This window comes from Silurus meridionalis, chromosome 17, assembly GCF_014805685.1.
Source record: "Silurus meridionalis isolate SWU-2019-XX chromosome 17, ASM1480568v1, whole genome shotgun sequence".
NCBI lineage: Eukaryota > Metazoa > Chordata > Actinopteri > Siluriformes > Siluridae > Silurus > Silurus meridionalis.
In genome coordinates, this window is record NC_060900.1 from 3960655 (window position 1) to 3986516 (window position 25862).

The 25862-nt window shown below is 39.6% G+C and overlaps 1 protein-coding gene across 1 annotated transcript in view; it reads right to left on the reverse strand.

Moving 5' to 3' along the window:
* The window catches only part of LOC124399455 (phosphatidylethanolamine-binding protein 4), a 109820-nt gene that overhangs the window by 14866 nt on the left and 69092 nt on the right, over positions 1-25862 (reverse strand). The window contains exons 5-6 of the mRNA XM_046870356.1: positions 5917-5962; positions 5596-5712 (exon numbers count right to left, since the gene is read on the reverse strand). Of these exons, the coding sequence (XP_046726312.1) occupies positions 5596-5712; positions 5917-5962 (163 nt within the window). The remainder of the gene's footprint in view (positions 1-5595; positions 5713-5916; positions 5963-25862) is intronic.

Consider the following 25862-nt stretch of genomic DNA (forward strand, 5'->3'; position numbering starts at 1 on the left):
GTGCTGCTCGTTGTTCTCGGTTGGCAGCTGCTCATATCGTATAACTCTGAATTTTTTTTTTCAAGAACTGTCCAAAAATGATCAAATTAACTAAGTGATTATCTTGGTGAATTGAAAACCAAACTTGTAATTGTATTTCCTGGAAGTGACTTAGGGAGGAAAAGCAACAGTTTGGCATTATTTCTGGGTGTTCACCATCAAACTCTTCAGCCGCTGCAGGGTGGAGGGATATTTATGATTTACTCCAGATTTGGGAAAAACTTCCACAGAAATATTTCTAGAAAAAAATTATACATTATACATTTTGTGGTCTCAAATACACAGTGTGTCCATTTTGTTATAAACCCAGTCATAAAAAATTTATAAAAAAATGTAACCAGCCTGTAATACACAATAAATGAATAAAGCAATACATTTTATTAAATAAATTAATAAATAAAATTTGCATTGAGTCCAAAATCTAGTCAGTTGATCAGTCACATAAATACTTAATCTGGGGTCTGAAATTTATTTTATGTTATATTTATTTTATTTTATATTCTGTGGTTGCCAGATTTTTCTTGAGTAGAAGCACATCCCCTGTATGGAAGTGAACATGGTGTCTGGTTGCCAGGTCATTGATATTACAGAAAGAGAAAACTCTATCTTTCATGTATTCGCCAGACCTTTTTCTTGCCAAAACTTGTATTATTTACAATAATAGAAAATAGAAATAGAAGAAAAGGGGAAGAAATAGAAGCATCCATCTAAAGTGGGGTTCAAATCGAAGCCTTTAAATTCAAGTGCTTGCTTTTTAACGTGGATTAAAAAAAAAATAAATAAAAATAAAATAAAAAATGTAAAACACAAACGAATCTAATAAGAGTCTCGTGTATTGCTGCGTGAACGACCCGATTTGTAATTATTACACAAATTTTTGGTTTAATTTAACAATATGGCCTCCACAGTCATTCTTCTGAAGCGTGACATATTGTGATTACATCAAACTGTCACACATATTTTGCTGGACAAGAGCATGTGCTGATATTGCGCAAGAAATCTGGTTCATCAAAGTTCATAATCCCACGTCACCGAGACACGCCTGTGTTTTATTCCGTGTGCGTTAAGCCTCTGAACATGTCTCTACCACGGTCCTAAACTCATTTTGACACGATTACTTCCAAAAAGTCTAATTTGTTGATAAGATTCTCCAGAACGGAAAAGAAACCAAAAACAAACAAACAAAAAAAACCTCTCCAAAGTGCGTCGACTTCAACATGGGTTTCATATCAAACAGCCTCCGTGTTAATCAGGTAGGAGCTTCTGCTGACGAAGGTGTCAAAACTTCAAACGGAGGGAAGCGCGTCTCTGACAGCGGGCCTACGTTAGCGAGTCTCAGGACTGAGTCGAAAAACTCGCTGAGTGGCGCAGACAGCATGACACTCCCCCTACACACTCTGCTAGCCCACACACACACACTTGGCACACAAGGGAGAGGGGTGCAGAGGAGTACAAAGTCAAGACAACAAGTGAACACTGAAGAGAGCTGGAGTGGAGTCTGGGGAGAATCAGCAATCAGAAATCTCAATTCATCTTCTGTTTGGAATGGAACCGACGCTGCCTTCAATGTCAGGTTTAGCGCAAAATAGGAAACAGAAGAAGTCAATCCAAAATGTAGTGAATATTGAAGCTTCCTAGCAGTGGCCTCCTCTGTTGGCCTGAACTCTGTAATCCAAATCTCTCAATTAATCACCAATACTTTTTGTCCATGAATACGCATTTAATTATTCCAGAGTTTCTTCTCTTCATTTCATAACGTTTCTTTCAGCGCCAACAAGTGACAAGGTTTCATCCGACACATCACTGTGAGCACTGCGATCTTTTTTTACTCCATATTGCTTGAAGCTTTTACTTTAATTAACCAATCAGATTGCGATTTGGTCACTCTGAGGCACGTTTGCAGGAGTCAGAACACTAGCGCGGCGCGCTAGTCAGAACTCGCAACCCATGTCTGTAGCAAACTGCACGAGCTGGAAAATATCCAGGTTTTAATAGATTCACTCCACAATGGCTGACAGAGATTTGATTAAGAATTTGTTTGCAGAGACACTTACAAGATGGACATTTCAAGAAAAGCTGGACATCGTGAGGAAAGCTCGGTTGAAACAGTTTGAAACAGTTAAGCTAAACCGTTTATATTTTAGCGTTTTCCTTCCTGTAAACACACAATTTGCCTTCGTTTCAAATCCTCAGGAAATCCGTAACGCACAAAACTGCATATAAAATCACAGGGTCATTCTACGGGCTTAATATCGATGCTTCTGCTCGAGATGATGAAAGGAGACGTGTTGAATTGTGTTCATCGGGTTTCTTGCTTTAGTAACACCGTTCATACTCACAGTATGAGATTCCTGTCTGTGATACAGCGCTCTGTTATACTGCGTTTACTACTTACTTCTTACATTTTCAAAAACAGACTCGTTAACTTTTAATCTATATGGCGGCAGGATCAATATATATATTTTTTTATTGCGTGTTGATTTCAGAGTATCAGCATACTTCTCGCAGATTTTTCTACCACTGGTGTTACATTTCCTGGCTATCACACACCACAGACGTGGGCTAGTTTACGAAGCTAACAACGAGCAATCAGAGGGCAACATGAAGTCTGGGGTTAACGTGGATGAGACGGAGCGACGTAAACATGACTGAGAACGGAGACTTTCCTGATCAACTGATCATCTTTTCTCTGCTTGTGTTCTATATGGTGTGAAAAAGTGATGTCCTGGTTGATTTTTTTGCATGTTTGTCACACAAGTTTCAGATCATCAAACTCATTTAAATATTAGTCAAAGAGAACACAAGTGAACACAACAGGCAGTTTTTAAATGAAGGTTTTTATTATTGAGAGAAAACTAAATCCAAAAATCCAAGACTTGCACATTTTATTAATATATTATTATGACGTGAGGTCCAGTGACTGGCGTGACACTAAAATAAGTAGTAATAATGACTACTTTTTACTTAAGTACATATCAGAGCCCAAACTTAGTTACTTTAACTTTTAAAAAAAAGTGTAGTCAGAACTTTTTACCAGAGTCTTTTAAAAACATAAGTATTAGTACTTCTACTGGAGTCAATGATGTGTGTACTTTTGCCATTTCTGTATAAGATCTATAAAACGAATGTGGCTATAAAGTCATATTCATGTGTATGAGATCCACAGCAACATCCTGATGTATTCTCTTTTTTTTCAGTTTGCAAACTGCACTAAAGACAGTTGAAACAGATTATAAATCCTTAGCATTCTGCAATTTCTGACATCAGTTCTACCTGAATTCCTTAATATATACATGTGTATATAAAAAACGTGTCAATGGCGGCTCAGAGGTTAAGATTCTATGTTATTGATCGGAAGGGTGAAAGACTGGCCAATGTCCTCAAATGAGAACTGCTTCAGGGTGACTGTAACACCACTGACCCTGCCCTTTGACTCAAACTACGCCTTAAGGCTGAGATGCGAAGTAGAACATTTGGTTATATCTTTATGAATAATGACAAGTTCCTGGTTAGAGTCTTGCTGCTATTTGCAGTAACATATCAGTTAATAAAAATGGTTTGTGTCATTATTTTTGTAATACATTTTGCACTTTTTTTTGTGTGATTTATAAATTAAACGTTTTGTATGGAAACACTATAAGCTAGTTTTAATCAGCGTGTTAATTGGTGCCGTATTTGCGCTTTGTTTTGCTACTTCACCTTCGTGTTGTTAACTGTGTAGATCTAATTGATCTAACAGCAAATTGTTCTAATATATAATTCCACTAAATAGAAAGTCGCTATTGAATTATTAATGAACAAAAAAGAAACATAAAACAGATCTGTGTTGTTCTAAACTGTACATTATAACAATGATACTGTAACACGTACACGTGAGTAACACGAGTGTGTAAATGAGCTTTCCCTTTACTGGAGATATAGAAATGACTTTTACACACACTTCCACAGATTATAAACCCACAGACAAAAGATGTTGAAATTCAGGTTGTATGATTCATCACGCAGCTCATCCTGAAATATATAGAAGCTCATCGCCATAATGGAACAGAACACGTTATTCATCCAGAACCTTTGACACAATTTTTAAGCATTTTTATAGTAATTTTTATTTTAGAATTCAGATTTAAATAGACTTAAAATGACTGTCAGAGACTCCATGTTTTTTTGTGTTGTTTTTGCTAATTTTTGCAAATCTGTCTGTCTGTCTGTCTGTCTGTCAATCTATCTATCTATCTATCTATCTATCTATCTATCTATCTATCTATCTATCTATCTATCTATCTATCTATCTATCTATATCTATCTATCTATCTATCTACCCGATTTAAGCAGACTTTACTTGAGAGTCAATTGCTAGCTAGCTAGCTAGCAAGCAATATCCAAGCTTTTGAGGGTTAAGGGCCTCGCTCAAGGGCCCAGCAGTGGCAGCTTAGTGGTGCTGGGATTCGAACTCATGACCTTTAGATCAAAAGTCCAACATCTTAACCATTGAGATTTATATAAATACATATATAAAATGTGAGTTACTGAGATACTTTTTACAATTTTTTTTTGAAAGAATTGCCCCAAGAATGACACAGAGAAAGTTCACCTTCTATTTAAGATCTATTCTACTCATAATAATAATAATCTCATGACAGACAAATTGTAAGGAAATACAGCATTTTAGAGAAAATGGAATTTTCCGCATCGTCCTCTATGTCAACTAACTCATGGCATTTAAAGTCTGTTAACTGTAACAATTTCTGTTCACGCTCAAATGTGTGTGGAATTAATGGATTGTTAGTAAAGCCACTGTTTGCTGTCGTCTACTCGGAGTTCACATTTACTCCCTACGGTATGGAGCTTCATGGCCTGGGGGAGGTGGTTGCTTAGTGGATAAGGCATTGGACTTTGGAAGGTTGTGAGTATAATAATGGGTCTGCATAAATTCATAGAGAAAAAAAACTTGAACCCTGAGCCAAGAGCGCCAGATACGTGTTTGCAAACTTCATTCCCTGGAACAAAACACGTTTTCTTAGAGTCGATATTTCAAACGTTTAACTTGCTTTCGCATACTTAATCAGTTTAAATAAAGAATTAATGACGAAAGAATATCACTGAATAACTCAAATCCACGCTTTGTATGCAGCGATGCTCACATTACGTGACTGTCTGTTATTAATCAGTGAAATATGTAGCGTGTTTTGTACGTGGATGTGTCTAACCCTGGGAGCGAGACCTGGCAGAGTTCGTACTGATTATTTCAATGTGATCAATCAGGTATAAATGATAAATTAGAGTGCAATTATGTATAATGAGCACTTGGAGGAAATGGCAACGTCTGGCTCTGTGGTGCTTGTCACTGTTATGCTGTACAGCTAATTATATGTTATGCTGAAAGCAATTGAAAGCAATATGCATATGATATTTTCAGGTTAACTTTTAAAATAGGTGGCCATGGAAGCGTGCCGTGGGAGTGCGTCACGCTGAGGGCCTTCTGGAGACGATCAAATAGCGAGCTTTATGTGGACATGTGTATTTGTTTGTGGCCTTTTTTTCTTTACCACGACTTACCCAGTGAGCTCTGTTCCTCTTCGCTAAGAGACAGCACCTGGTCTTTTCCCTGCTCGTACACAAGGAACTGGTAACGGTGAAAGCCGCTACTCTTAGGAGGTGTGGGACGAGTGTATGCTAAACAGTAAAGAGCGAGAGAGAGAGAGAGAGAGAGAGAGAGAGAGAGAGAGAGAGAGAGAGAGAGAGATTTTTTATCTGGGAATTCAGTGGATTGCTGCTGAACTTGGAATTATAACTTTCATGTGATTTCCAGCACGTACACACATTAATGTGGCCAAATGTCAGTGTGAGAGAAGTCAAAAAGAATCAAGCATCACTCACCTGATAGCAAAGTGCCTTTAATGTCTCCTGCTGTGAGAGCACTTCCCTATACACACACACACACACACACACACACACACACACACACACACACACACACACACACAGGGAGAGATTGTTAGTTTGAGAGAGGGGGACTGACAGTGTGAGAAAATGAAAGTCATAGAGAGATCAAGAAAACTGTTTAAAAGAGAGAGAGAGAGAGAGAGAGAGAGAGAGAGAGAGAGAGAGAGACTGATGGAGAGGGGAATGATAATCAGAGGAAAGAAGAAAGAGGGAAAAAGAAAGAAAGAAAGAAAGAAAGAAAGAAAGAAAGAAAGAAAGAAAGAAAGAAAGAAAGAAAGAAAGAAAGAAAGAAAGAACAAAATATTTTTGAAAAAGAACAAATGCAAGAAAGGAAGTATGATCGAATAAAAAGTAAGAGACAAAAATAAATAAAAGAAAGAGAGTATGAAAGTATGAAAGAAAGCAAGAACAAAAGAAAGAAAGAAAAGAGTAGAAAAAGAATGCAAGCAAGAAAGTAAGAACAAAAGAAGAAAGTATGAATAAATGAATGAAAGAGAGAGAGAAAAAGAAAGAAAGAAAGAAAGAAAGAAGGAAAGAAAGAAAGAAAGAAAGAAGGAAAGAAAGAAAGATCAAAAGAAAAGAACGATGCAAGAAAGGAAGTATGATCGAATTAAATAAAGTAAGAGACAAAAAACTAAAAAATGAAAGACAGTATGAAAGAAAGAAAGAAAATGAAAGATAGAAAGAAAGAAAGAAAGAAAGAAAGAAAGAAAGAAAGAAAGAAAGAAAGAAAAGAGAAGAAAAGGCAAGCAAGCAATAAAGTAAGAACAGAAGAAGAAAGTACGAATAAAGGAATTTAAGCAATTGAGAAAGAAAGGAAGAAAGAAAGAAAGAAAGAGAAAGAAAGAAAGAAAGAAAGAAAGAAAGAAAGAAAGAGATAGATAGAAAGAAAGAACAGAAGAAAACTAATGACAGAAAGAACAAAAGAAAGAAAGAAAAGAGAAGAAAGAAAGAAAGAAAGAAAGAAAGAAAGAAAGAAGAAAGAAAGAAAAGAGACAGAAAGAAAGAAAGAAAGAAAGAAAGAAAGAAAGAAAGAAAGAAAGAAAGAAAGAAGAAAGAAAAGAAACAGACAGACAGAAAGAAAGAAAGAAAGAAAGAAAGAAAGAAAGAAAGAAAGAAAGAAAGAAAGAAAGAAAGAAAGAAAGAAGAAAGAAAGAAGAAAGAAAGAAGAAAGAAAAGAAACAGACATAAAGAAAGAAAGAAAGAAAGAAAGAAAGAAAGAAAGAAAGAAAGAAAGAAAGAAAGAAAGAAAGAAAGATAAAAATGGCAGCGTTTCCATGGTTTGGATAAATGGAGATGTTCGTGTATCAGGATCGAGCTGATCTTAAACCAGTCCTTAAACTATTTCATATAGTGGCACAGAATCACTTCCCAGGAGAATTAAATCCAGTGATTGGATTTCAGAACGGCAAATTCCCATATGATTAATTGTATATTAAGTTTCTGTTGCCTAGAAACAGGAATTCATGTAGTGCTCGCTAAGAAGCTTTTTTTTTACCCAGCCGCTTTCCCAAAGGGCATTCCTATATTTGTCATGGTTGAACCCATATTCTTAGCAGGCTCCTGCACACAAGTGCTTCGCTGTAAATAGCCCTGTAGATGTTTGCTTAATAAATGTGACGGTGCGGCAGCCGCGCCTGATCTGAGTGGGAGGATCAGACCTTTAAAGTGGGCTTAGATGGTCGTACACAAAACCCAGATGATGAGACGTTAGACATCCAGGCAGAGTGAAGGGAAGAGCCGCTGTTTAACAGCCCTGAAAGGGTTCCCCAAAGACACTTAGTTAGGAGTGGAACGTCTTCATCCTGTCCCAAACTCAGCATTGAGCACTGCCTCCTACAGGCTGAAGCACCATCGTGCACCATACATGTCCATAAAAGCAAAAGAAAATGTCTTACTTCAGTCTACTTTTCGATTCAGTACAAATACACGTTTAGAGCATCTTACAATGTCATTACAGAGCTGCATTTATTCTTTCATTTATTGAATTTCTGGTCATGGCTTCTGTACCAGCATCTAAATATTTGGCTTCATCACTCTTTCCGAAAAACAAAAAGCAGTTTGGTGGACTGAGAGAAAAAGGAACAAAAGAAAGAAAGAAAGAAAGAAAGAAAGAAAGAACAAATGGCAAAAATAAATAAATAAATAAATAAATAAATAAAGAAAGAAAGAAAGAAAGAAAGAAAATAAGTAATTGAAAAAGGAACAAAAGAAAGAAATTAAAGAAAGAAAAAAAGAACAGAACAAAGTACCAACAAAAAAGAAAGAAAGAAATTGAAGAAAAGAAACTAAAGAAAAAAGAAAGAACAAAAGAAAGAAAGTACCAACAAACAAAAGCAAGAAAGAAAGAAAAAGGAAAGAAAGCCCAAATAAACAAATGACAGAAAGGAAGAAGGCAAGAAAGTAAGTACCAATGAACAAATAAAAGAAATATGAAAATAAAAAGGAAAGAAAGAACAAAACAAAGTACCAACAAAAAAGAAAGAAAGAATCTACGAACAAACATCAGAAAGAAAAATAGAAAGTAGTGAAATTGAAGAAAGAACAAAAGAAAGAATGAATAAAAGTACCAACAAAAGAAAGAAAGAAAGAAAGAAAGAAAGAAAGAAAGAAAGAAAGAAAGAAAGAAAGAAAGAAAGAAAGAATAAGAAACCTGGTCCCACCAAGTTCTTACAAATGTAAATAGGACTTTTTAATTGTCACCTGTACATTACAGCACAGTGAAATTCTTTCTTTTCATATCTCAGCAATGTTAGGAAGCTGGGCTATCAGCCATGTTACAGCGCCCCTGGAGGACAGGCCATTAAGGGCATTGTTCAGCAGCCCAAGAATGGCAGCTTGGTGATAGTGTGGCCCTCAATCTTCCGATCAGTAACCCAGAGCCTTAACCACTGAGCTACTACTTCTCAGGAATATAACTATATAATGGTATATGGAATTGAACCAACCTGCTGGTTTTCATTTTGTGTTAAAAGTTACTGGTGCGACAACTTTCATGCTAACACCACCATCAACGATCCCATACATCACAAACTAGCCAAGTCTCTGTGTCCTACAGCTGCATTTCAGAGCCCAAAGTTTGTCACAATCACTCTGCTACTTCAAGATGTAAATAAAGACGATGTTGAAAATCGTCTCGTATGCAACATCGCTTTGTCCCTTCTCTCGCCATTAAGATGTCCAGCTCGGACACCGTGTCCCAACAAGTGCATTATAAACACATCGTTCAGGGGGAAGTTTTTGAAAAAGTCTATAATTATGAATCGCAGCCCACCTGCATTCTTATGCAATTCTCCCAAACTGACTGAATGTTACTTAGTTGTGCTGCAGCGCAGAAGGTCTCGAGAAAACAAAAGGGAAGCTGAAAAAGGAATGAAGACGCAGTAACAAAAGTCAATTGTTTCGATTCCAAATTGTCGACAGGCCAAGACAAGAGAGAGAGTGAGAGAATGAAAGATAGAGAAAAGAAGGAAAGAAAAAGACGGTGCTCTAAAACAGGAATCAACAGCTGGAGAGCACATAAACATGGCTTCCATGCCAGAACTGTCAATGACTTAATTATGGCTAAGGAGTCAGAGGTAGTGTAAAGTGGCCTCGAGGCAGCGAGGCACGATGCACGGACGCCCCGCAAACCCCCCCCACCCCACCGTCAGAGCCCCGACGAGTGGCGAGTCTCACATTCGAGAGACGCACCAATTCATTTGCAACAATTACACTCGAAAAAGTGCCAGGAAGCTTTATTTAGAAGAGCCGACGGGTTGCACAGCCTGTGGAAGCCGGGGTGCCGTTGCCATGACGACGTGTAGTCAACAGCGTTTGGAGAAGCGTTGTGCGCTTTTTTTCCCACTCTCCCACTTGGTCTGGCTGCGTTATTCTTGCTCGCCCCTTTCACAGAACAAACCCGCGCCCTTTCTGCACTCGTGTACTTCAGAAATCCCGCACCGCAACGAGCGAAAGGCCAGAGCCGAGAGGGTTCTAACAGCGCGGCGCTGCAGAAGAAACGCGCACTAGCTGTGAGGTTGCGAAGCAGTACGGGTCAGAACATCGCTGATGTGGCTCAGAATACATGAAAGACAGCGAGAGAAAGACGAGCTACTCTGTTGTTTAAGAAGAAAAAAAACCACAACAACGCTCTGAGGCTGGCGATCATTAGCAGTAGCGCAAAGTATGGAGGACTTAAGTGTATGAGATATTTCTCACACAATGTCAACACAATGTTTTTTTTTCCAACACACTGATTGGTACATCTCGCTTTTAGAGAGCTGCTTCCAATATGACATTGTTAACTTCTTTCTTACAAACTAACTACCTGCATGTCTTCCCTCACCACATCCATAAACCTCCTTCTTAGTCTTCCTCTTTCCCTCCTTCTTGGTGGCTCCATCCTCAGCATTCTCCTACCGATATTCCCCATGTCCCTCCTCTGCACATGTCCAAACCATCTCAATCTCACCTCCCTCAACATCTTCAGCTCTGCTACCTCCAGCTCCACCTTCTGTTTTTTACTCAATGCCACTGTCTCTAATCCATACAACATCTCAGGTCTCACCACCATCCTATAAACTTTCCCTTTCACTCTCACAGATACTCTTCTATCACAAATCACTCCTGTCACTCTTCTCCACCCACTCCACCCTGCCTGCACTCTTTTCCACACCTCTCTAACACACTCTCCATTACTTTGCACTGTTAAACCCCCGGTACCCGAACCTCTCATTCACACACATGTACTCTGTCTTACTCCTACTGACTTTCATTCCCCTTCTCTACAGCGCGTACCTCCACCTCTCCAGGCTCTTCTCCACCCGATTCCTACTCTCACCACAAATCACAATATCATCTGCAAAAAAAAGATCTTAATAGAGTTATGTATAATTTCTCTATTTAAAAATAGAAAAGAATGAAAAGAAAGAAAGAAAAAGAAGGTTGGGAGGTTCAAACCCCAATATTACTAAGCTGCAACAATTGGGCCCTTAAGCAAGGCCCTTAACCCTTTGTGCTCCTGGGGTGCTGTATCATGGCTGACTCTGCTTCCTAACATCGCTGGGATACGCAAAGAAAGAATTTCACAATGAAAAGAAATGAAAAGAAATGTATTAAGATGCTCACTGTGCATCCAATATAATACACGCCCTAAAACGCTCAGCACTTTGTGAACAGAAGGAAGAGAAATCCCAGATCTTTCATTTCCGGCCTTTAGAGCATGACCTTTAACCCTAAATGCGCTCTACTTTGTGCAAATCTCTCCTCAGAGTCTATCAACCTGAACCTTCGTGAAGATCAGTGTGAGTGAAGAGATTGAGATCATGAGTCCAAATTCCACAAGAACAACAGTCACACCTATTTCCATGAGATTTACACCTGAAGGACCAGAATGCCTGGCGGGAAAAGTACACGTGGGCGTTAGCTCGAGTGTGAACAAATTGAGTGATGAGCACGACCCGTTCCTCGAAGGACTTCGGGTAATCTTATCATGGATAGAAATTGGACTCCAAGTTCACGGGTCATATTTCCAAAAGATTTTAGGCATGATGAAGTGCCAATGCAAGTCGCTTTCTTCACACACTCGCCTCGAGGATTTACAAGAAGCAGCTGACGCATCGTATTTAGCGTATTCAATCAAAACTATTTTGCGATTTCTTGAAGCTTGTCAGAAGATTCGCTGTGAGACACGGAGAATTCACATCTCGATTATATTAAGTTCAACTATTAAGTTGTACAAAGTCAAGCAACAAAACTGCGTCATCTAAAAACATTACTAGTGGACGTTAACGCAAAAATGCCATGTTTATTGTAAAACTCATTACATCATTATGGGTGGACAAAATGATCCACCCCATTCTAGGCAAGTTCAAGCTCCAGTCTGTTCTTCTACTGATCTAAAATGTTCTACTAAGTAGTAAATCAGGTACTGAAGCAGGTGATGAAGGTGAGGTGAGGAGGCCTGGGGGTGCAGTTCCAATTCATCCCAAAGCGCTGGAGCTCTGTAGCAGGAGATCTTCCACATATGGAGATCTTCCATCCCATGAAAGCTGGCTTTGTGCACAGGAGCACTGTCATACTGAAACAAATTCTGGTCTCCTAGTTCAAGCGAAGAGAAATTTCATGATACTACATCCAAAGACGTCCTACGCGATCACGTGCCTCCGGTTTTTGTGAAGTTAGGTGGATTAACACAGGTGAATTGGAAACTTGTAGGTTCTTGGTGGTTGCATATAAAAGATATTATCGGAGTCTGGCTTGTGTTTTCATGTTCCATGGACAGCATGAAAGTCTTGCATCATCGACTATACATTTTTTTGGTTGCCAGATATGATTCAGTAATGAATAGCAGGCATCTTGGCTACTAATTTGTCTGCCCCTATTATGTTTAATGCGGGTACAGTACATATGTAATACAAAATATACAAAGCGAAACTGGTACTTGAATTCCACAGGTTTCAGTAATAAATACAGTGGGGGGAGACTTTCAAAAACGTGAGACATGATGTGTGACCTCCGTGCGGTTTCTTTCATACGAACACGAATGTGTCACATATAATACTTCAAGTATCACTGTCATTTGTGGAGCTGCTCGAATTACAGAACGAACCCAATGACCGATTACAATAGAGTTGAATAACAGAGAGCTTTTTCAGTGTTATTTAGCCCTCGGAGCGTTATTCTGATAAGTCACGTGCGCGTGTTTCGAGAGCTCTTAAAATACTCCGCACTTATACAACACGAAACAACAAACAGCTTGGGAAACACACTCCCCCACACGCACGCTGAGCAGATTCTGAACTTCTGGCTCGGTAGCTTTTCAGCAAAACAGAAGCAACATATTCTTTTTAAACCTCGTAACGAGTTTGTCTATAGGAATGCCGATGTAAAGACGTGCGATTGTTTAAAAACGTTCGAGCAGCTTGAAGGGGGGAAGAAAAATTCTTGAAGCGTTCATGCTGCAGTCGAAATGCACCTACTAACGTAGGCCTCAGCAGAGTGTTGTGTAACGCGTCATCAGATCCCCCTCACTGTGTGTGTGTGTGTGTGTGCTGATAAAGTTTGGATTTGTGTGTGTGTGTGTGTGTGGAGAGGGATCCTCCACCAGACCCAAACAGGTGGGCGCTCGCGTTTAGGGGAGGGTAAGAGGGATGCCGCTGATGCCCACCCACCTCCAGGCCTCCTTCTCCCATCTCTTTTTGTGTGGGAGAGAGAAAGAGAGAGAGAGAGAGAAAGAGAGAGAGAGAGAGAGAGAGAGAGAGAGAGAGAGAGTGTGAGCAAGCGATTCACTCTTTCAGCCTGAATTACTCATTCATGCCTCCTTGTTTCTCATCGTGTTTTTTTTCTGCTTTTTTCTGTTCTTTCTTTTTAGCTAACGCTTAGCTCCAACAATCGAAAAAGAAAAAAATTGCATGCAATGGTCTGCAAATCTCATAAATCCATATTCTATTCACTTTAAAACAAAACAAACAAACAAACAAACAAACAAAAACAATGAAATATTTAAAATGAGAATAAATACCATTTTAAGGAAAATAAGGTTCTTTTACATTTGATGGCTACAACAGGTCTCGCTAAGTTTGGCCATGTTTACCACCGTGTAGCATCATGTCTTCTGTCCATATGCATCTGAAAACTGAGGAGACCATTTGCTGATTATAGAGTGAAATGTTGTGCCATATATGTCTGATACAGGATTCTATCTGCTTAACAGTTCTGAGTGTCCTTTGTTGTGTTTTTTTGTTTCACGATGCGCAAATGTTTTCAAAAGGTGAAAGGTCTAGACTGCAGGCAGACAAGTTCAGCCCCCAAACTGTTCTACTATGAGTTCTAATATTTAATAGTTGTAATATTGTTATAGATGCATTGTGCCTGAAAAAGATGTTTTCTGGATGAAAGCATTTGTTGCTCTAAAACCTGTATATACCATTCAGCATTGATGGAGCCTTTCCAAATGTGTAAGCTGCCCATTCCACAGGCGCTACAGCACTCCCAGACCACCAGCTTTTTTAACTGACCGCTGATAACAAGCCAGATGGTCCCTCTCCTTTTTAGTCTGAAGGACATTTTCAAAAAGAAATTAAAATTTCAATTCATCTGACCACAGAACAGTTTTCACTTTGCCTCAGTATTTTAAATGAGCTTTGGCCCGGAGAGGATGGCAACTGTTTCTAGATCATGTTCACGTATAACTTCTTCTTTGCATGATAGAGATTTTCCAGCAATTTGAAAAAGACATGTCACAGTTTTTTTTTATATAAAAAAGCCCACATTCCTGCATTTCATTCGTTTTTTTTTTTACTCAAAGGACCAAGTGATGCAAATTCACAGTCAGAGTTCATCTCAATAAAGCCAAAGGAAGCAAAAGTAACTTTCACCGTTCACGAATCTGTGTCCTTTTCCCTTCTGAGAATTTTTTTTTCTTTCCGGAAGAACTTTGGTGTTTTCAGACATTTAATGTAATGTTTCTACAACATCCTGAGAACGAACGAACGAACGAACGAACGAACGAACGAACGAACGAACGAACGAACGAACGAACGAAAGGAAGAAAGAAAGAAAGAAAGAAAGAAAGAAAGAAAGAAAGAAAGAAAGAAAGAAAGAAAGAAAGAAAGGCTCCAGTCAGACCCACTGCCTCTAACTCATCACCTGAGAGAAAAAATTCTTAGTTTTTAGAAATTAGTTAATTAAAAAAAAAAAAAAAAGTCAACCTTTAGACAACTAAAATGGTCCCACCAAGTTCCTACAAGGTGTACATGCTGAAGAAGAAAGAAAGAAAGAAAGAAAGAAAGGAAGAAAGAAAGAAAGAAAGAAAGAAAGAAAGAAAGAAAGAAAGAAAGAAAGAAAGAAAGCTCCAGTCAGACCTACTGCCTCTAACTCATCACCTGAGAGAAAAAATTCTCAGTTTTTAAAAATTTATTAATTTCTACAAAATGTCAACCTTCAGACAACAAACATGATCCCACCAAGTTCTTACAAGGTGGATTTCTTTAAAAAAAGGAACAAAAAAAGAAAGTACAAACAAATGAAAGAAAGTATGAAATAAAGAAATAAGTAAAAGAAGAAAGAAAGAAAGGAAAAAAGGAGAAAGGCTTCAGTGAGACCTACTTTCTTTAACCTACTTCCTCTAACTCATCACCTGAGAGAAAAATGTCATAATTTAAAAAGTTTACTCATGTCTAAAACAAAGAAGAGGCTTCAGCAGCTTCTTTATACAGTTATACTGATAACCATCTCACAACCTCAACCTAAACAGAATCTTTAATTACAGCAGTAAGTGTATAATTGTGATGCTGTAATACTGTTTTCCTTAAATAAAGAAGAAAAGCATCCTTTTCTGCAGGAATAATCTGCCTATCTTTACTCAGAGCCATTTTCATAGAATTCTAATGAATTTCTCTTTAGAGTTTAAAGTTTTGCTTCTCCTAAAGCCTGTCGTCCTAATGTGATGCCATGACCCTGCCTCCATTCCTCTCTTAGGTGGGGCTGCTGTGCCTTCTCCTTTCTCCTCCAGCAGAGGGAACAGGGGGGTCTCGCTTGATCGACACCACAACAGAAGGCCTGAGATGCCGAATGTCTGAGAGAAAGAGAGACAGTGAAAGAGAGACAGAGAATACTGGGAGATAGATAGATTGAGAGTGAGAGGGACAGAGAGAAGGAAGGAGGTATGGAGAGAAAAAGCACGACAGATGGTGTTCACAGCTCTATTTCTGAGGCTGGACCTCTACCATGAGCCTGGTCCCCCTCCCCCCTCGCTCTTCATTTTCTCTCTTACACTTGCACATTCTCCGCTTCCATCCAAAGCCTTCCTCTTCCTAAATGAACCGTGAACTGCCTCCACTCGGGGCCTTTCTCCGTCGCTCTTCACATCTCCTCCCTCACTCTTTGCTCCAAGTCCTTTAAATTATACCACGCTAACTCATTCAGAAGCCCGCAGCGCTGCTCTTTCCAACTCTCGTCCTCCTCCCTGCACGAAAGACCTGTTCCAACGAGCTGGCGGTCCCTCGTTCGCCTCGTGAAGCGCCGCATCCCTCGCTCTCCTCTCTTTCCTTGCGCTCGCTCGTCTGTGCTACAAAATTCGTCATGTGATTAAATTACATAACCCAAAGCACATGCCAATTAGAATACCATCGTTGGCAAAGTCTTTGATTCTCATCTTAATGAGATTAGAAGCAACATGGCACAGCGCAAACGTGCCATCTTCTTTCCATTTCTTCTGTGCTCTTTAATGGGTTTACTGGAGGATTAGCTAGGTGTTAGCACAAGACAACATTCGGACTAGGAACTGACGCTTTTTTTTTTTTTTTCCCGAAAACATGTCGACTCTTTACATTCAAATCCTCCCAAATTCTACCTGTGCCGATGCAGAGCTTTGACTCAGATTATGGGTCAAAGCCCTAGATGAGCCTTATTCTACATCAAGGGATCGACACTTCAAATAGCTCAACAAGTGAAAGAAGAAAATGACTACGAAGCTGACCATGTGACCTCGGAGCAGAAATCGTCATCAATGAATCATACTGACTCATTTCCTTATTCATGTTAATCACCGGCCTGGGAAGCTGGTAAAGAAAAGTACAAGTGGTTAAAGAGAAACAGACAAAATGGTCAACATTTTATCCTTTCACAAAAGGTGCTTAGATATCTACTCTCGTCAGGAAATCCCAAAACACAGTGACAGTTTGATATAATGTCATCTATGCGAATTAAACTATCTTGACTACAGTAAAATATAGTTTGAGTACAATAAATAAAAGATAAAATTCTTCTTCCTTTTTTGACCAACCACAGAGGATCATCCGTCTTCATATCACACTGTCCCCTAGATCAGTGGTCCCCAACCCCTGGGCCACGGACTGGCACCAGTAAATGGGTCAATTGGTAACGGGCCGGCCCAGAAAGAATACATAACTTACAATATTTCCGTTTTATTTATTATCTGATTCTAAAGGATGTTTTATTTTGGAAAATTACCGGATTCTCTTTACCACATCTGTCTATGACTCAATCTTGATGCATGTCATGATGCCTCGGTCACTTGTCGTACCTCCATCCGCTACCTTCTTAAAGTGACACATAATCACATAATACATTGCCGCTAAATTTAAACCCCCAAGCGAGCAAAATAAACACAGTGGATTGACGTTTATTATATTTAGGAAATACCAGTTTTTATAATCGTATCATTTTATTTTGTTGTATTTATCCACACCTTAAAGACCGGTCTGTGAAAATATTGTCTGACATTAAACCGGTCTGTGGCGCAAAAAAGGTTGGGGACCGCTGCCCTAAATCATTCGCTTTCCAACCAATCACCTGCATGCATTCCCTCTCCACATTCATAAACAAACTCCTTTGCCTTTCTTTTAAAATGGGCGAGAGTAAGGATTTGTGTGAGTTTGAAAAATTGTGATGTCTAGATGAATCTATCAAAAGTGGTCTAAAGAAGAACCAGTGGTGAACCGGTGACAGGGTCATGGACTGTTTTGGCAGCCAAAGAGGGACCACCAGAATATTAGGAATGTAGTCATGATGTTATGATCGGTGTACTGTTAAAAAAGATTAAAGGAACAACATAAAGCACAGCAAAACATCTTCTTGAACTCAATATGCACCTTAATGTGGTGCCATGTTCTTATATTCTTATCGGACCATATAGTATGTACCCCTCACCCTCGCAAACTCTTTACAGGGTCCAGAATAACCTCAGTCCTGATACATATCTCGTGTGCCCTTGATCTTTCTTGCTATCCTTACATGCTGCTAGTTACAGTTTCCTTGACATTTGACAATCTTCTTTCCACCTGACTGACCACCGGCGTTCCATCTGTTCGCTCTTGGTTTGATACGAGAGTTGCGCGGTCGAAGGGAAACCCCCGGTCTGAGTTCCCTAGGTAACCCTGGAGAGAGTGGGCTGGAGATGGGGGCCGACTGCCTGTCTGACTCATTTGGAGGGAATCCTAAAACACGACTACTGCCCACTTTATCAGCAAACAAACGCAGGCACATAAAAAAAAATAACTGTACCGAGAATCAAACGCCCATGTTTAATCCTCGTTCAGCACCACAACACTCTCCTACACAAAGATAGAATATATATATATATATATATATATATATATATATATATATATATATATATATATATATATACATATTGGCTCTAAATCCCCTTGGTAGCAGGGAAGCCCTGCTGTGTGTGTGTGTGTTTGTGTGTGTGTGTGTGTGTTTAAGTCTGAGTCATACCTGCACAATTGATGACCCAGACTCAGTAAAGCTGAGAGTGCAGTGTGGCACTGATAAGCTTCGGTTGACTAACCAGCAAACATGAGCTGCAGATGGCTGGCTGAGTATGATTAGACTGCTGTATGAGGCATTGACAAATGTCAGATTTTTTTTTTTGTTGAATGGCACAAATTACACAGATCATCAACAGCCACCTGCCCTTCGAAATCAAAAAACAAAAAAAGGCTAACTTTCATTACTGCCTTTGCTACTTTAAAACATATTCAACATAACCCTAAGACTTCCATGAATAAATTCCTGAAAACATCTCACCTAAAGTACCTAAAATACCCAAACAAGTGCATATACCCTGCTTCCTAGACACTCTTAGTTCCCTCACCTTCCTAAAGAGATCACAAGGAATAATAATACAATATGGACAAAAGTACTGGGATACCAGCATGTGGTTCTTCCTCAAACTGTTACCACAAAGTTGTAGGCACATAATTGTGTAGATTGAGAACAACTTCCATGACCACACTCTGAAATGACATTGCATTCAAATTATTTGGCACATGCCCTTATCCAAAGTGACTTACATTTATGCAACTAAGCAGCTATGGGGTTAAGGGCCTTGCTCAGGGGCCCAGCAGTGGCAGGGATTTTAATTGATGACCTTTGAATCCACAGGTCAATTAACCACCAATAAATGTAGTAGAACATCTTCCCAGAAGAGTTGAGGTTATTATAACAATAAATAGATCCTGAATATGAAATAAGACGCTCAGAAAACACATTCTAAATGTTATAATCAGGTGTCCACAAACTTTTGTACCATAAAGTATACATGTTTGGGTCACTAAAAAATACCAAAATAAGTAGTTAGTAATAAGCTGCCGAGGTGCGAAGAGCATCAGTCGCGGTCACCGAGATGTGAATTGAGATGTGAACTCTTCTTAGCGCTCAGTGCTCGCTGTAATGAAGTGCTCACTAATGAAATATTTGCTCTAGACTTATGAACACCAAGGTGACTTCATAACATTCATAGCTTGTTTTAAATGACATCTCCGAAACGGCACATCTTGTGGGTTGTTTCCGGTCTGCAGTGGCCAGTGTCTATCAAAAATGGTCCAAGAAAACGAGGCTCATTGAGCGAAGTCTGGCCGGTGTGGTCCGATCCAACAGATGAGCTCCTGTTGCCCAAACTGCTGAAGAAGTTCTTGCTGTTAATGCTTGACGTGTAACGACTGTTTTGGCAGCCCAACACCACATTAGGCAGGTGGTTATAATGTTATGCCTGGTCGGTGTAAAGGAAGTAAAGAAATAGCTTCTAGACACAGTGTGTAATATTTAACAACAACAGACTACTCGATTAGTAAAAAAGCCTCTCAGATATCAAAAGTTCCCTTTGCAGGCACAATAAAAATACTGCCACCATACATTATTTATATTTATCCATTATGTCAGAGTGAAGTGTCTAGCACCTTTCCGTCAGCGTCACTACAACTCTTTTATCACGCTTCCACAAAGCGTCGACCGAATGACTTGTCATTTGGAACGCGGGCCGCGCCGGTACGGTAGCCGCTGCGTTCCCGCGCGAGTTTCTCCGCGCGTCTGTCGCTGAAGAGGCACTACTCGCTGCGCTGCTACAGTCGCTGTTTAATTCTTCAATTATAATTGAGATGGAAGCGGCTCAGAGGTTATGGAAACTGTTGGGGAACCAGGCCCACTTCACCGAAAGGTTAATGAACCCCGCGGCCCTCTGGGAGATGGAGTATGCTATTAATTTGACAAACGTGGGAAATGAATGCTTTTATGCTTTTATTGACGGTGACCAGCAAACGGCCTTTGCGGGAATGAAAGGTTTTTAGTCTTGCCGGCTCTCTGCTCGCTGCCGCAAAACAATGACGCCGAATGCATTTGTTGGAAGAAAACTAAGTACATAATTGTTTGAACGGTAATTACAGGGCAAAATGTTTCTTCATTAATTCTGTTTTTTTTCAGGGAAAAATCGCACAATGAAAACACGCACAAAGGTATGAGTAACGCTGGCACGTCCGCGTTTCATGCAGTGAATGGGATGTTTCTTTGCACCGATTCTCGCATGATATCACTAATATCGTAGAGGGACAGATTTAACTAAACGGGTCGATCCGGCTAAAGCGTGATTTGTTGTTTGGAGACCTTTCGTGAGAGAAGCGTCATCAGAGTAGCAAAACAAGAACGATACAAATCTTGAAAGAAAATATGAATGAACTGTTTGGGGCAGTCTATTAAATTACTGCTGGTGACATCCAGAAAAAAAAAAACGGATGCACAAATGAGGGCTGATTGGTAACAATATAAGTGTGATTTGCTATTTAATGCTAGCTAGCATGTTGCTATTCTGACTGGGAGCAAGACTCTTCTTTCATATTTGCATCGATTTTTCTAGTCATGACTCAATGCACTGATATCAGCACAAAAATGGGACCTCGACAGCCCCCTTACTTGCATACAAACTACACACATTTTTTTTTTTTATTTAGTTCACACATCAAAAGGCGCATCCTTTATCGATGCTAAAAGCGCAAAATGAACTTTCCCCTAAATAAACTTTAAACATGAGATTGATTACTGTCTGAGTAACACATACATAGTTTAAGAAATAGACCAAAAGTATTCAGACACCCGACTGTCACACCTATATGTAGCAAAACCATCGCAAAACCTTCCTGGAAGGCTTTCCATTACATTTTGGAGTATGGCTGTAGGAATTTGTGTTCATTCAGCCACAAGAGCATGACTGAGCCCAGGCATTATTGGTCATGACTTTGTGCAAGACACTTGAATTCTTCCACTCCAGCTTTAACACACTATATTCTCACTCACAGCCCACTTTGTGAGCGAACAAGGGCATCGGGTCTTTTAGTTCCAGTGAATGGAAATCCTAACGCTAGAGCATACAAAGATATTCTATACAATTGTGTGCATGTGAAAAGAATATTATAGTATATACTGTATGTATCAGTGATATCTGGAAAATCATGAGTGGCCTGCTAAAAAGCTCTGATCTCATCCCTAGCGAACACTTTTGGGATGTCACCTACATCAGTACCTGACTTTACTAACACCCTTGTGGCTGATGAACACAAATGTCTACAAGCACACTCCAAAATCTAGTGGAACATCTTCCAGAAGAGTGAAGGAAATTATAAGAGCAAATTGGGACTAAATGTGGAATGCGATGCTCAAAAAGCACATACCGTACTTACGACCGGGTGTCCGCAAACTTATGGAAATACAGTTTATTTTCCATGAATATGTATTAAATTATTCGAAATTGACTATTCTCTATATTTCATAGCTTTTCTCTCGGGTTGTGCTGCTTCCCGTTGTGGATGTTTAGGTTTTTGTTTATCCAATAAATTTTTAACCACCATGCGTACCCAGGTGCAAAGAAATCCGAATCAACGGTGCGAGTGCTTGTAGCTTTAAGCAATCAGATTTCGAGTTGGTGACACCGGGGCCATCTAACAGGCGTACAATAACGTCGGCATTTTCATGTCTTTTGATTGGATGATCAAAGAGCGAACTAGCTCGCAAACCGCATCTTTAGCAAACTGCACAAGCTCAAATATATTTGTGTCGATTTAATGGCTGTTTTCACACCTGTTTGAAGGCCTCTGTGGGCCCACTGGTATATAATGGTATCATCAGTTTGAGAGCGTACACCCTTGGTTTTTCGGTTCTTCTAAAGTGTCGCAGCATCTCAGCTAATCGCACCTCCTGAGATTATTTTGATAATGTTCCGAACCAACACGATGAAAATACACGTTTCTGCTACCGTATGTTTTTCAAAACGTTCATGACGATGTGACCTTAGCAAACGAATTCATTGAGAAGATCCATTCTTTTCCTTCCATCTATTTTACTTTCCCTACGGAGATCTCGCAAGGTGGGAAAAATAGAAGTGGCGAAAAAACATATCCCCAGGAAGTAAATTTTGGATGAGTAGAATTCAGCAGACACACCACGGGACACTTTACTAGGCCTTTCCCAACATATATTTGTTACCGTGAAATGCTAATGCTCGCGGTGGTCATCGGGCGTTATCGCCGTGGTAACAGTTTCACCATGACAACTCCGTTTCCATTTAAAGCTGCTGGATGGTGTGTGTGTTTTGTTTTGTTTTCTTGCTTTCCTCAAATGTGCGTCTCTTTACTACACGCAGCCTTCGCTACACCTTTCTCGCATTATTCTCACCTGTCTCAGGTTTTCATGCCATGAACGAAACGAACAAATCTCTGTTCTGAGCAACGTTTTGTAACCGAGCAAAACGGGGAGCAAAGGAGAGAGAATAGAAGGAAAAAGAGAAAGAAAGAGAGGATGCATATGTGTGTGTGTATGTGTGTGAGACAGAGAGTGTGCGATGTTAGAGAGAGAGAAGTGATTTAATCCCCCCCAAAGGAGCTCCCCTCTGAACCCCGTATCGTGAACTCGCAGGCAAAACTCGTCGCCGAAGGCAACCCCACACACAATGCGCTGTCTTTTTAATTTCATCAGCTGTGAGAAATCTATACAGCGCACCGGAATTCTCGCACAGCAGCGCCAGGGTGAAAAAGAGAAAAACGAGAGAAAGGGGAGACAGAAATAAACTCGAGCTGTGAGAATAAGAAAGTAATCTCCGAGCTCCGGTGTTGATAGCAGAGATCATGTTGCAGGGGTTGTGCTGAATATTTTTAACTGCAATCAAACAGACTTAAATGGGTTACTCTTTTGCTTCATCATCCACCAAGCGGTTTTCTCATCACCATAAGGCAAATAACTAGCCGTTCCATTGTAGTTATTTGATCAACAACCTCTGCTTTCAAACTCAAACTCAACCCCAGCATGCATAAAGCTTCAGAGAAATACTCAGATCAAAGGATTGAACAGACATGACATGACAGCTGGAAAACCAATTATTCACACCCATTTTCTACAGCAGGAGCCAATAAATGTGCATGACAAATCGATTATATGCACAACACAATCATACAACATTATATGCCCTGTACTTTCCTGCTACTGTATATGTGGTTCTTTTCCAAACTGGAGGCACTCAATTGTACAGGACGTCTTTAGATGCGGTATAATAACATTTTGCATTCACATGAACTTAGAAACTCAAACCTGTTCCAGCATGGCAATGCCCCTGTGCACAAAGTGAGCTCCTTGAAGATCTGGTTTACATGCTTTGGAGAGGAAGATCTTGAGTGGACTGCTATAGAGCCGTAATCTCATCCCTACTTAACACCTTTGGGATGAATGTGAACGCTGACTGCACCCCAGGCCTCCTCACCTACATCAGTACCTGCCTTTCATAACACTTTTGTGGCTGATGAATACAAATATCCAAATTTTCAAAATCTAGTTGAACATCTTCCCAGAAGAGTGGAGGGAATTAGAAGCACAAATTTGGACTAAATGTGGAATGCGATGCTTGAAAATCACTTACAGTACTTATGACCAGGTGGCCCAATACTTTTGGCAATATAGTGTGTGTATGTATATATATAATACTGTTGTCCCTTGGAATTCGCGGGGGTTGCGTTCTAAGACCCCCCCCCAGGTTCTGAAAATCCATGCATTTTGGACACCCCCCCGCAGCGCCTATGGTACAATAGTGAATTCATCTAGACATTATGTCACTTTAATACAGTAATGTGTTTACAAATTGTTTATGAAATTTGTTAGCAAAAACATAGTTTAAAATGTTATCCCTAACGTTTCTGAACATTCGGTCACGAAGTGGATTCCTGCAGATTTTTCTCAAATGAGAACCCGTGAATTTTCCGAGCCACGAGTTCTGAACTTCGAATTTTCATGGTTTCTTTTTTTTAAATGTACCCATCACAAATTTGGACACACCTTCAGCTCTTTCTTCTCTGATAAGCATTTATCTAAATTAGCATTTATCTAAATTTCTGAGGCCGGTAATTCTAGTAAACTTATCCTCTGCAGCAGAGGTAGCTCTTAGTCTTCCTTTCCTGTGACAATCCTCACGAGAGTCTGTTTCAAGAAATGTCACAAATAAACTGGAAACCATTTCAGGTGACGACCTCGTGAATCTGATCGAGAGAATGCCATGAATGTGCCAAGCTGGCATCAAAGCGAAATGTAGCTACTTTAGACAATCTAAAACATGAAACACATTCTTGGTTGTTTAACATGTTTTGTTTATTAATTAATTCTGTATATTTTTTTCCATAGTTTGGATGTTACTAATGTACAATGTTGTGAATGATAAAAAATACAAAAAAAACACTGATCAGCTGATCCAGTGCCAGTAAGTGGCAATTCTGCACTGATAAGATTGGTTGTTAATATGTGAGGAGAATGGCCAGACAAGATGTGAGCTGACAGGAAGTCAATGGCAACTCAAATAAGCACTCTTTACAATAGTGGCAAGTAGAAAAGCGTCTCACAGCACATTAAACAACACTGGATTTGATAAGCTACAAAAGAAAACCACGTCGGTAATGCCTGGTATACGAAGTATATTCGTATACTTGAATTAGCACACTTTGTCTAAAACGCTGTACTTGCTAAGAGGAATGAATTTAATGGCAGTTACCTCAAGATTATACTTTGTCCTCCTCATTGAAGTCAAAGTCAAACACCATTTTTCATAGTGGAAACACTTAAGAAGAAAATGCATACAAATATACATACATAAGTGCATTTAGCAGGTTAGCTTGAACACATATTTTTTGAATATGTCACAAAATAGTTTACTATTGTGATATTTGGCTGTTAAACTTGCTTTTATAATTGGACCAGACAAAATACATAATTCTGAAAATACGGTATGTATTATAAGGACTATTATCACATACTAGGTACTAGAAAATAGCATTTTTTAAGCTTTGCCCCCCCGGGTATACACATTTATATATTAATGCATTTTCTCAACTCTGACATTGATGAGATTTAGAATATTGATGCAAATCGCCAACTTTCACCGAAAGGGGCTCATTTGAATGACGTTGCAACCTTAACCTAGGGAAAGCAATTGTAGGAAAGAAAAGTAACCTGGAAACAGAATGATTTGCTGTAATCTTGAAAGCCAGAATCACGAATTAGATTGTCTAGGGCTGAGGCTGGAACGTTGCGAACCTCACAAAGTTTTTTTCAATCTGGTGACTATATGCTACTCCGAAAAAAAGTTGCTGCTGCTCATTGTTGGCAGAGTGTTCAAAAGTTTGTTCGTCTGTCAGGCTGACAGAAATCATGGTAGTATGCACGGAAGTATGTACACACGGAAGTCCAAATAATGAGACGGGATCCACCTTCTGATGAGATTCGAAGGGTTGTGACTAGCTAAGTGTACAATGTACATACAGCACATACCACAAATGGTCTGTGAGTAAAGAAGATGAAGCTGAGAATATCTCCTAGTTCATGATACCATGTCAAGTGAAAACTGATCACGCCAATTTAGCTTGAGAGAAGTTGCTAAGTTTAAAGTTATGTGGCTAGCTAGCGCTGGCTAATCGTGGTCTTATAATTTTCCTTCCCAATTCCCCGCAAGCCATTAGCTCTACACGCGAAATATGTTAGCTGGGCTCATCGTATTTGGGTTCAAGACCTCCAGTTTTGAAGCTGCAGCATTAATGTGGCATCTGTGCTCATCTGAGTCAAGCTTCGAT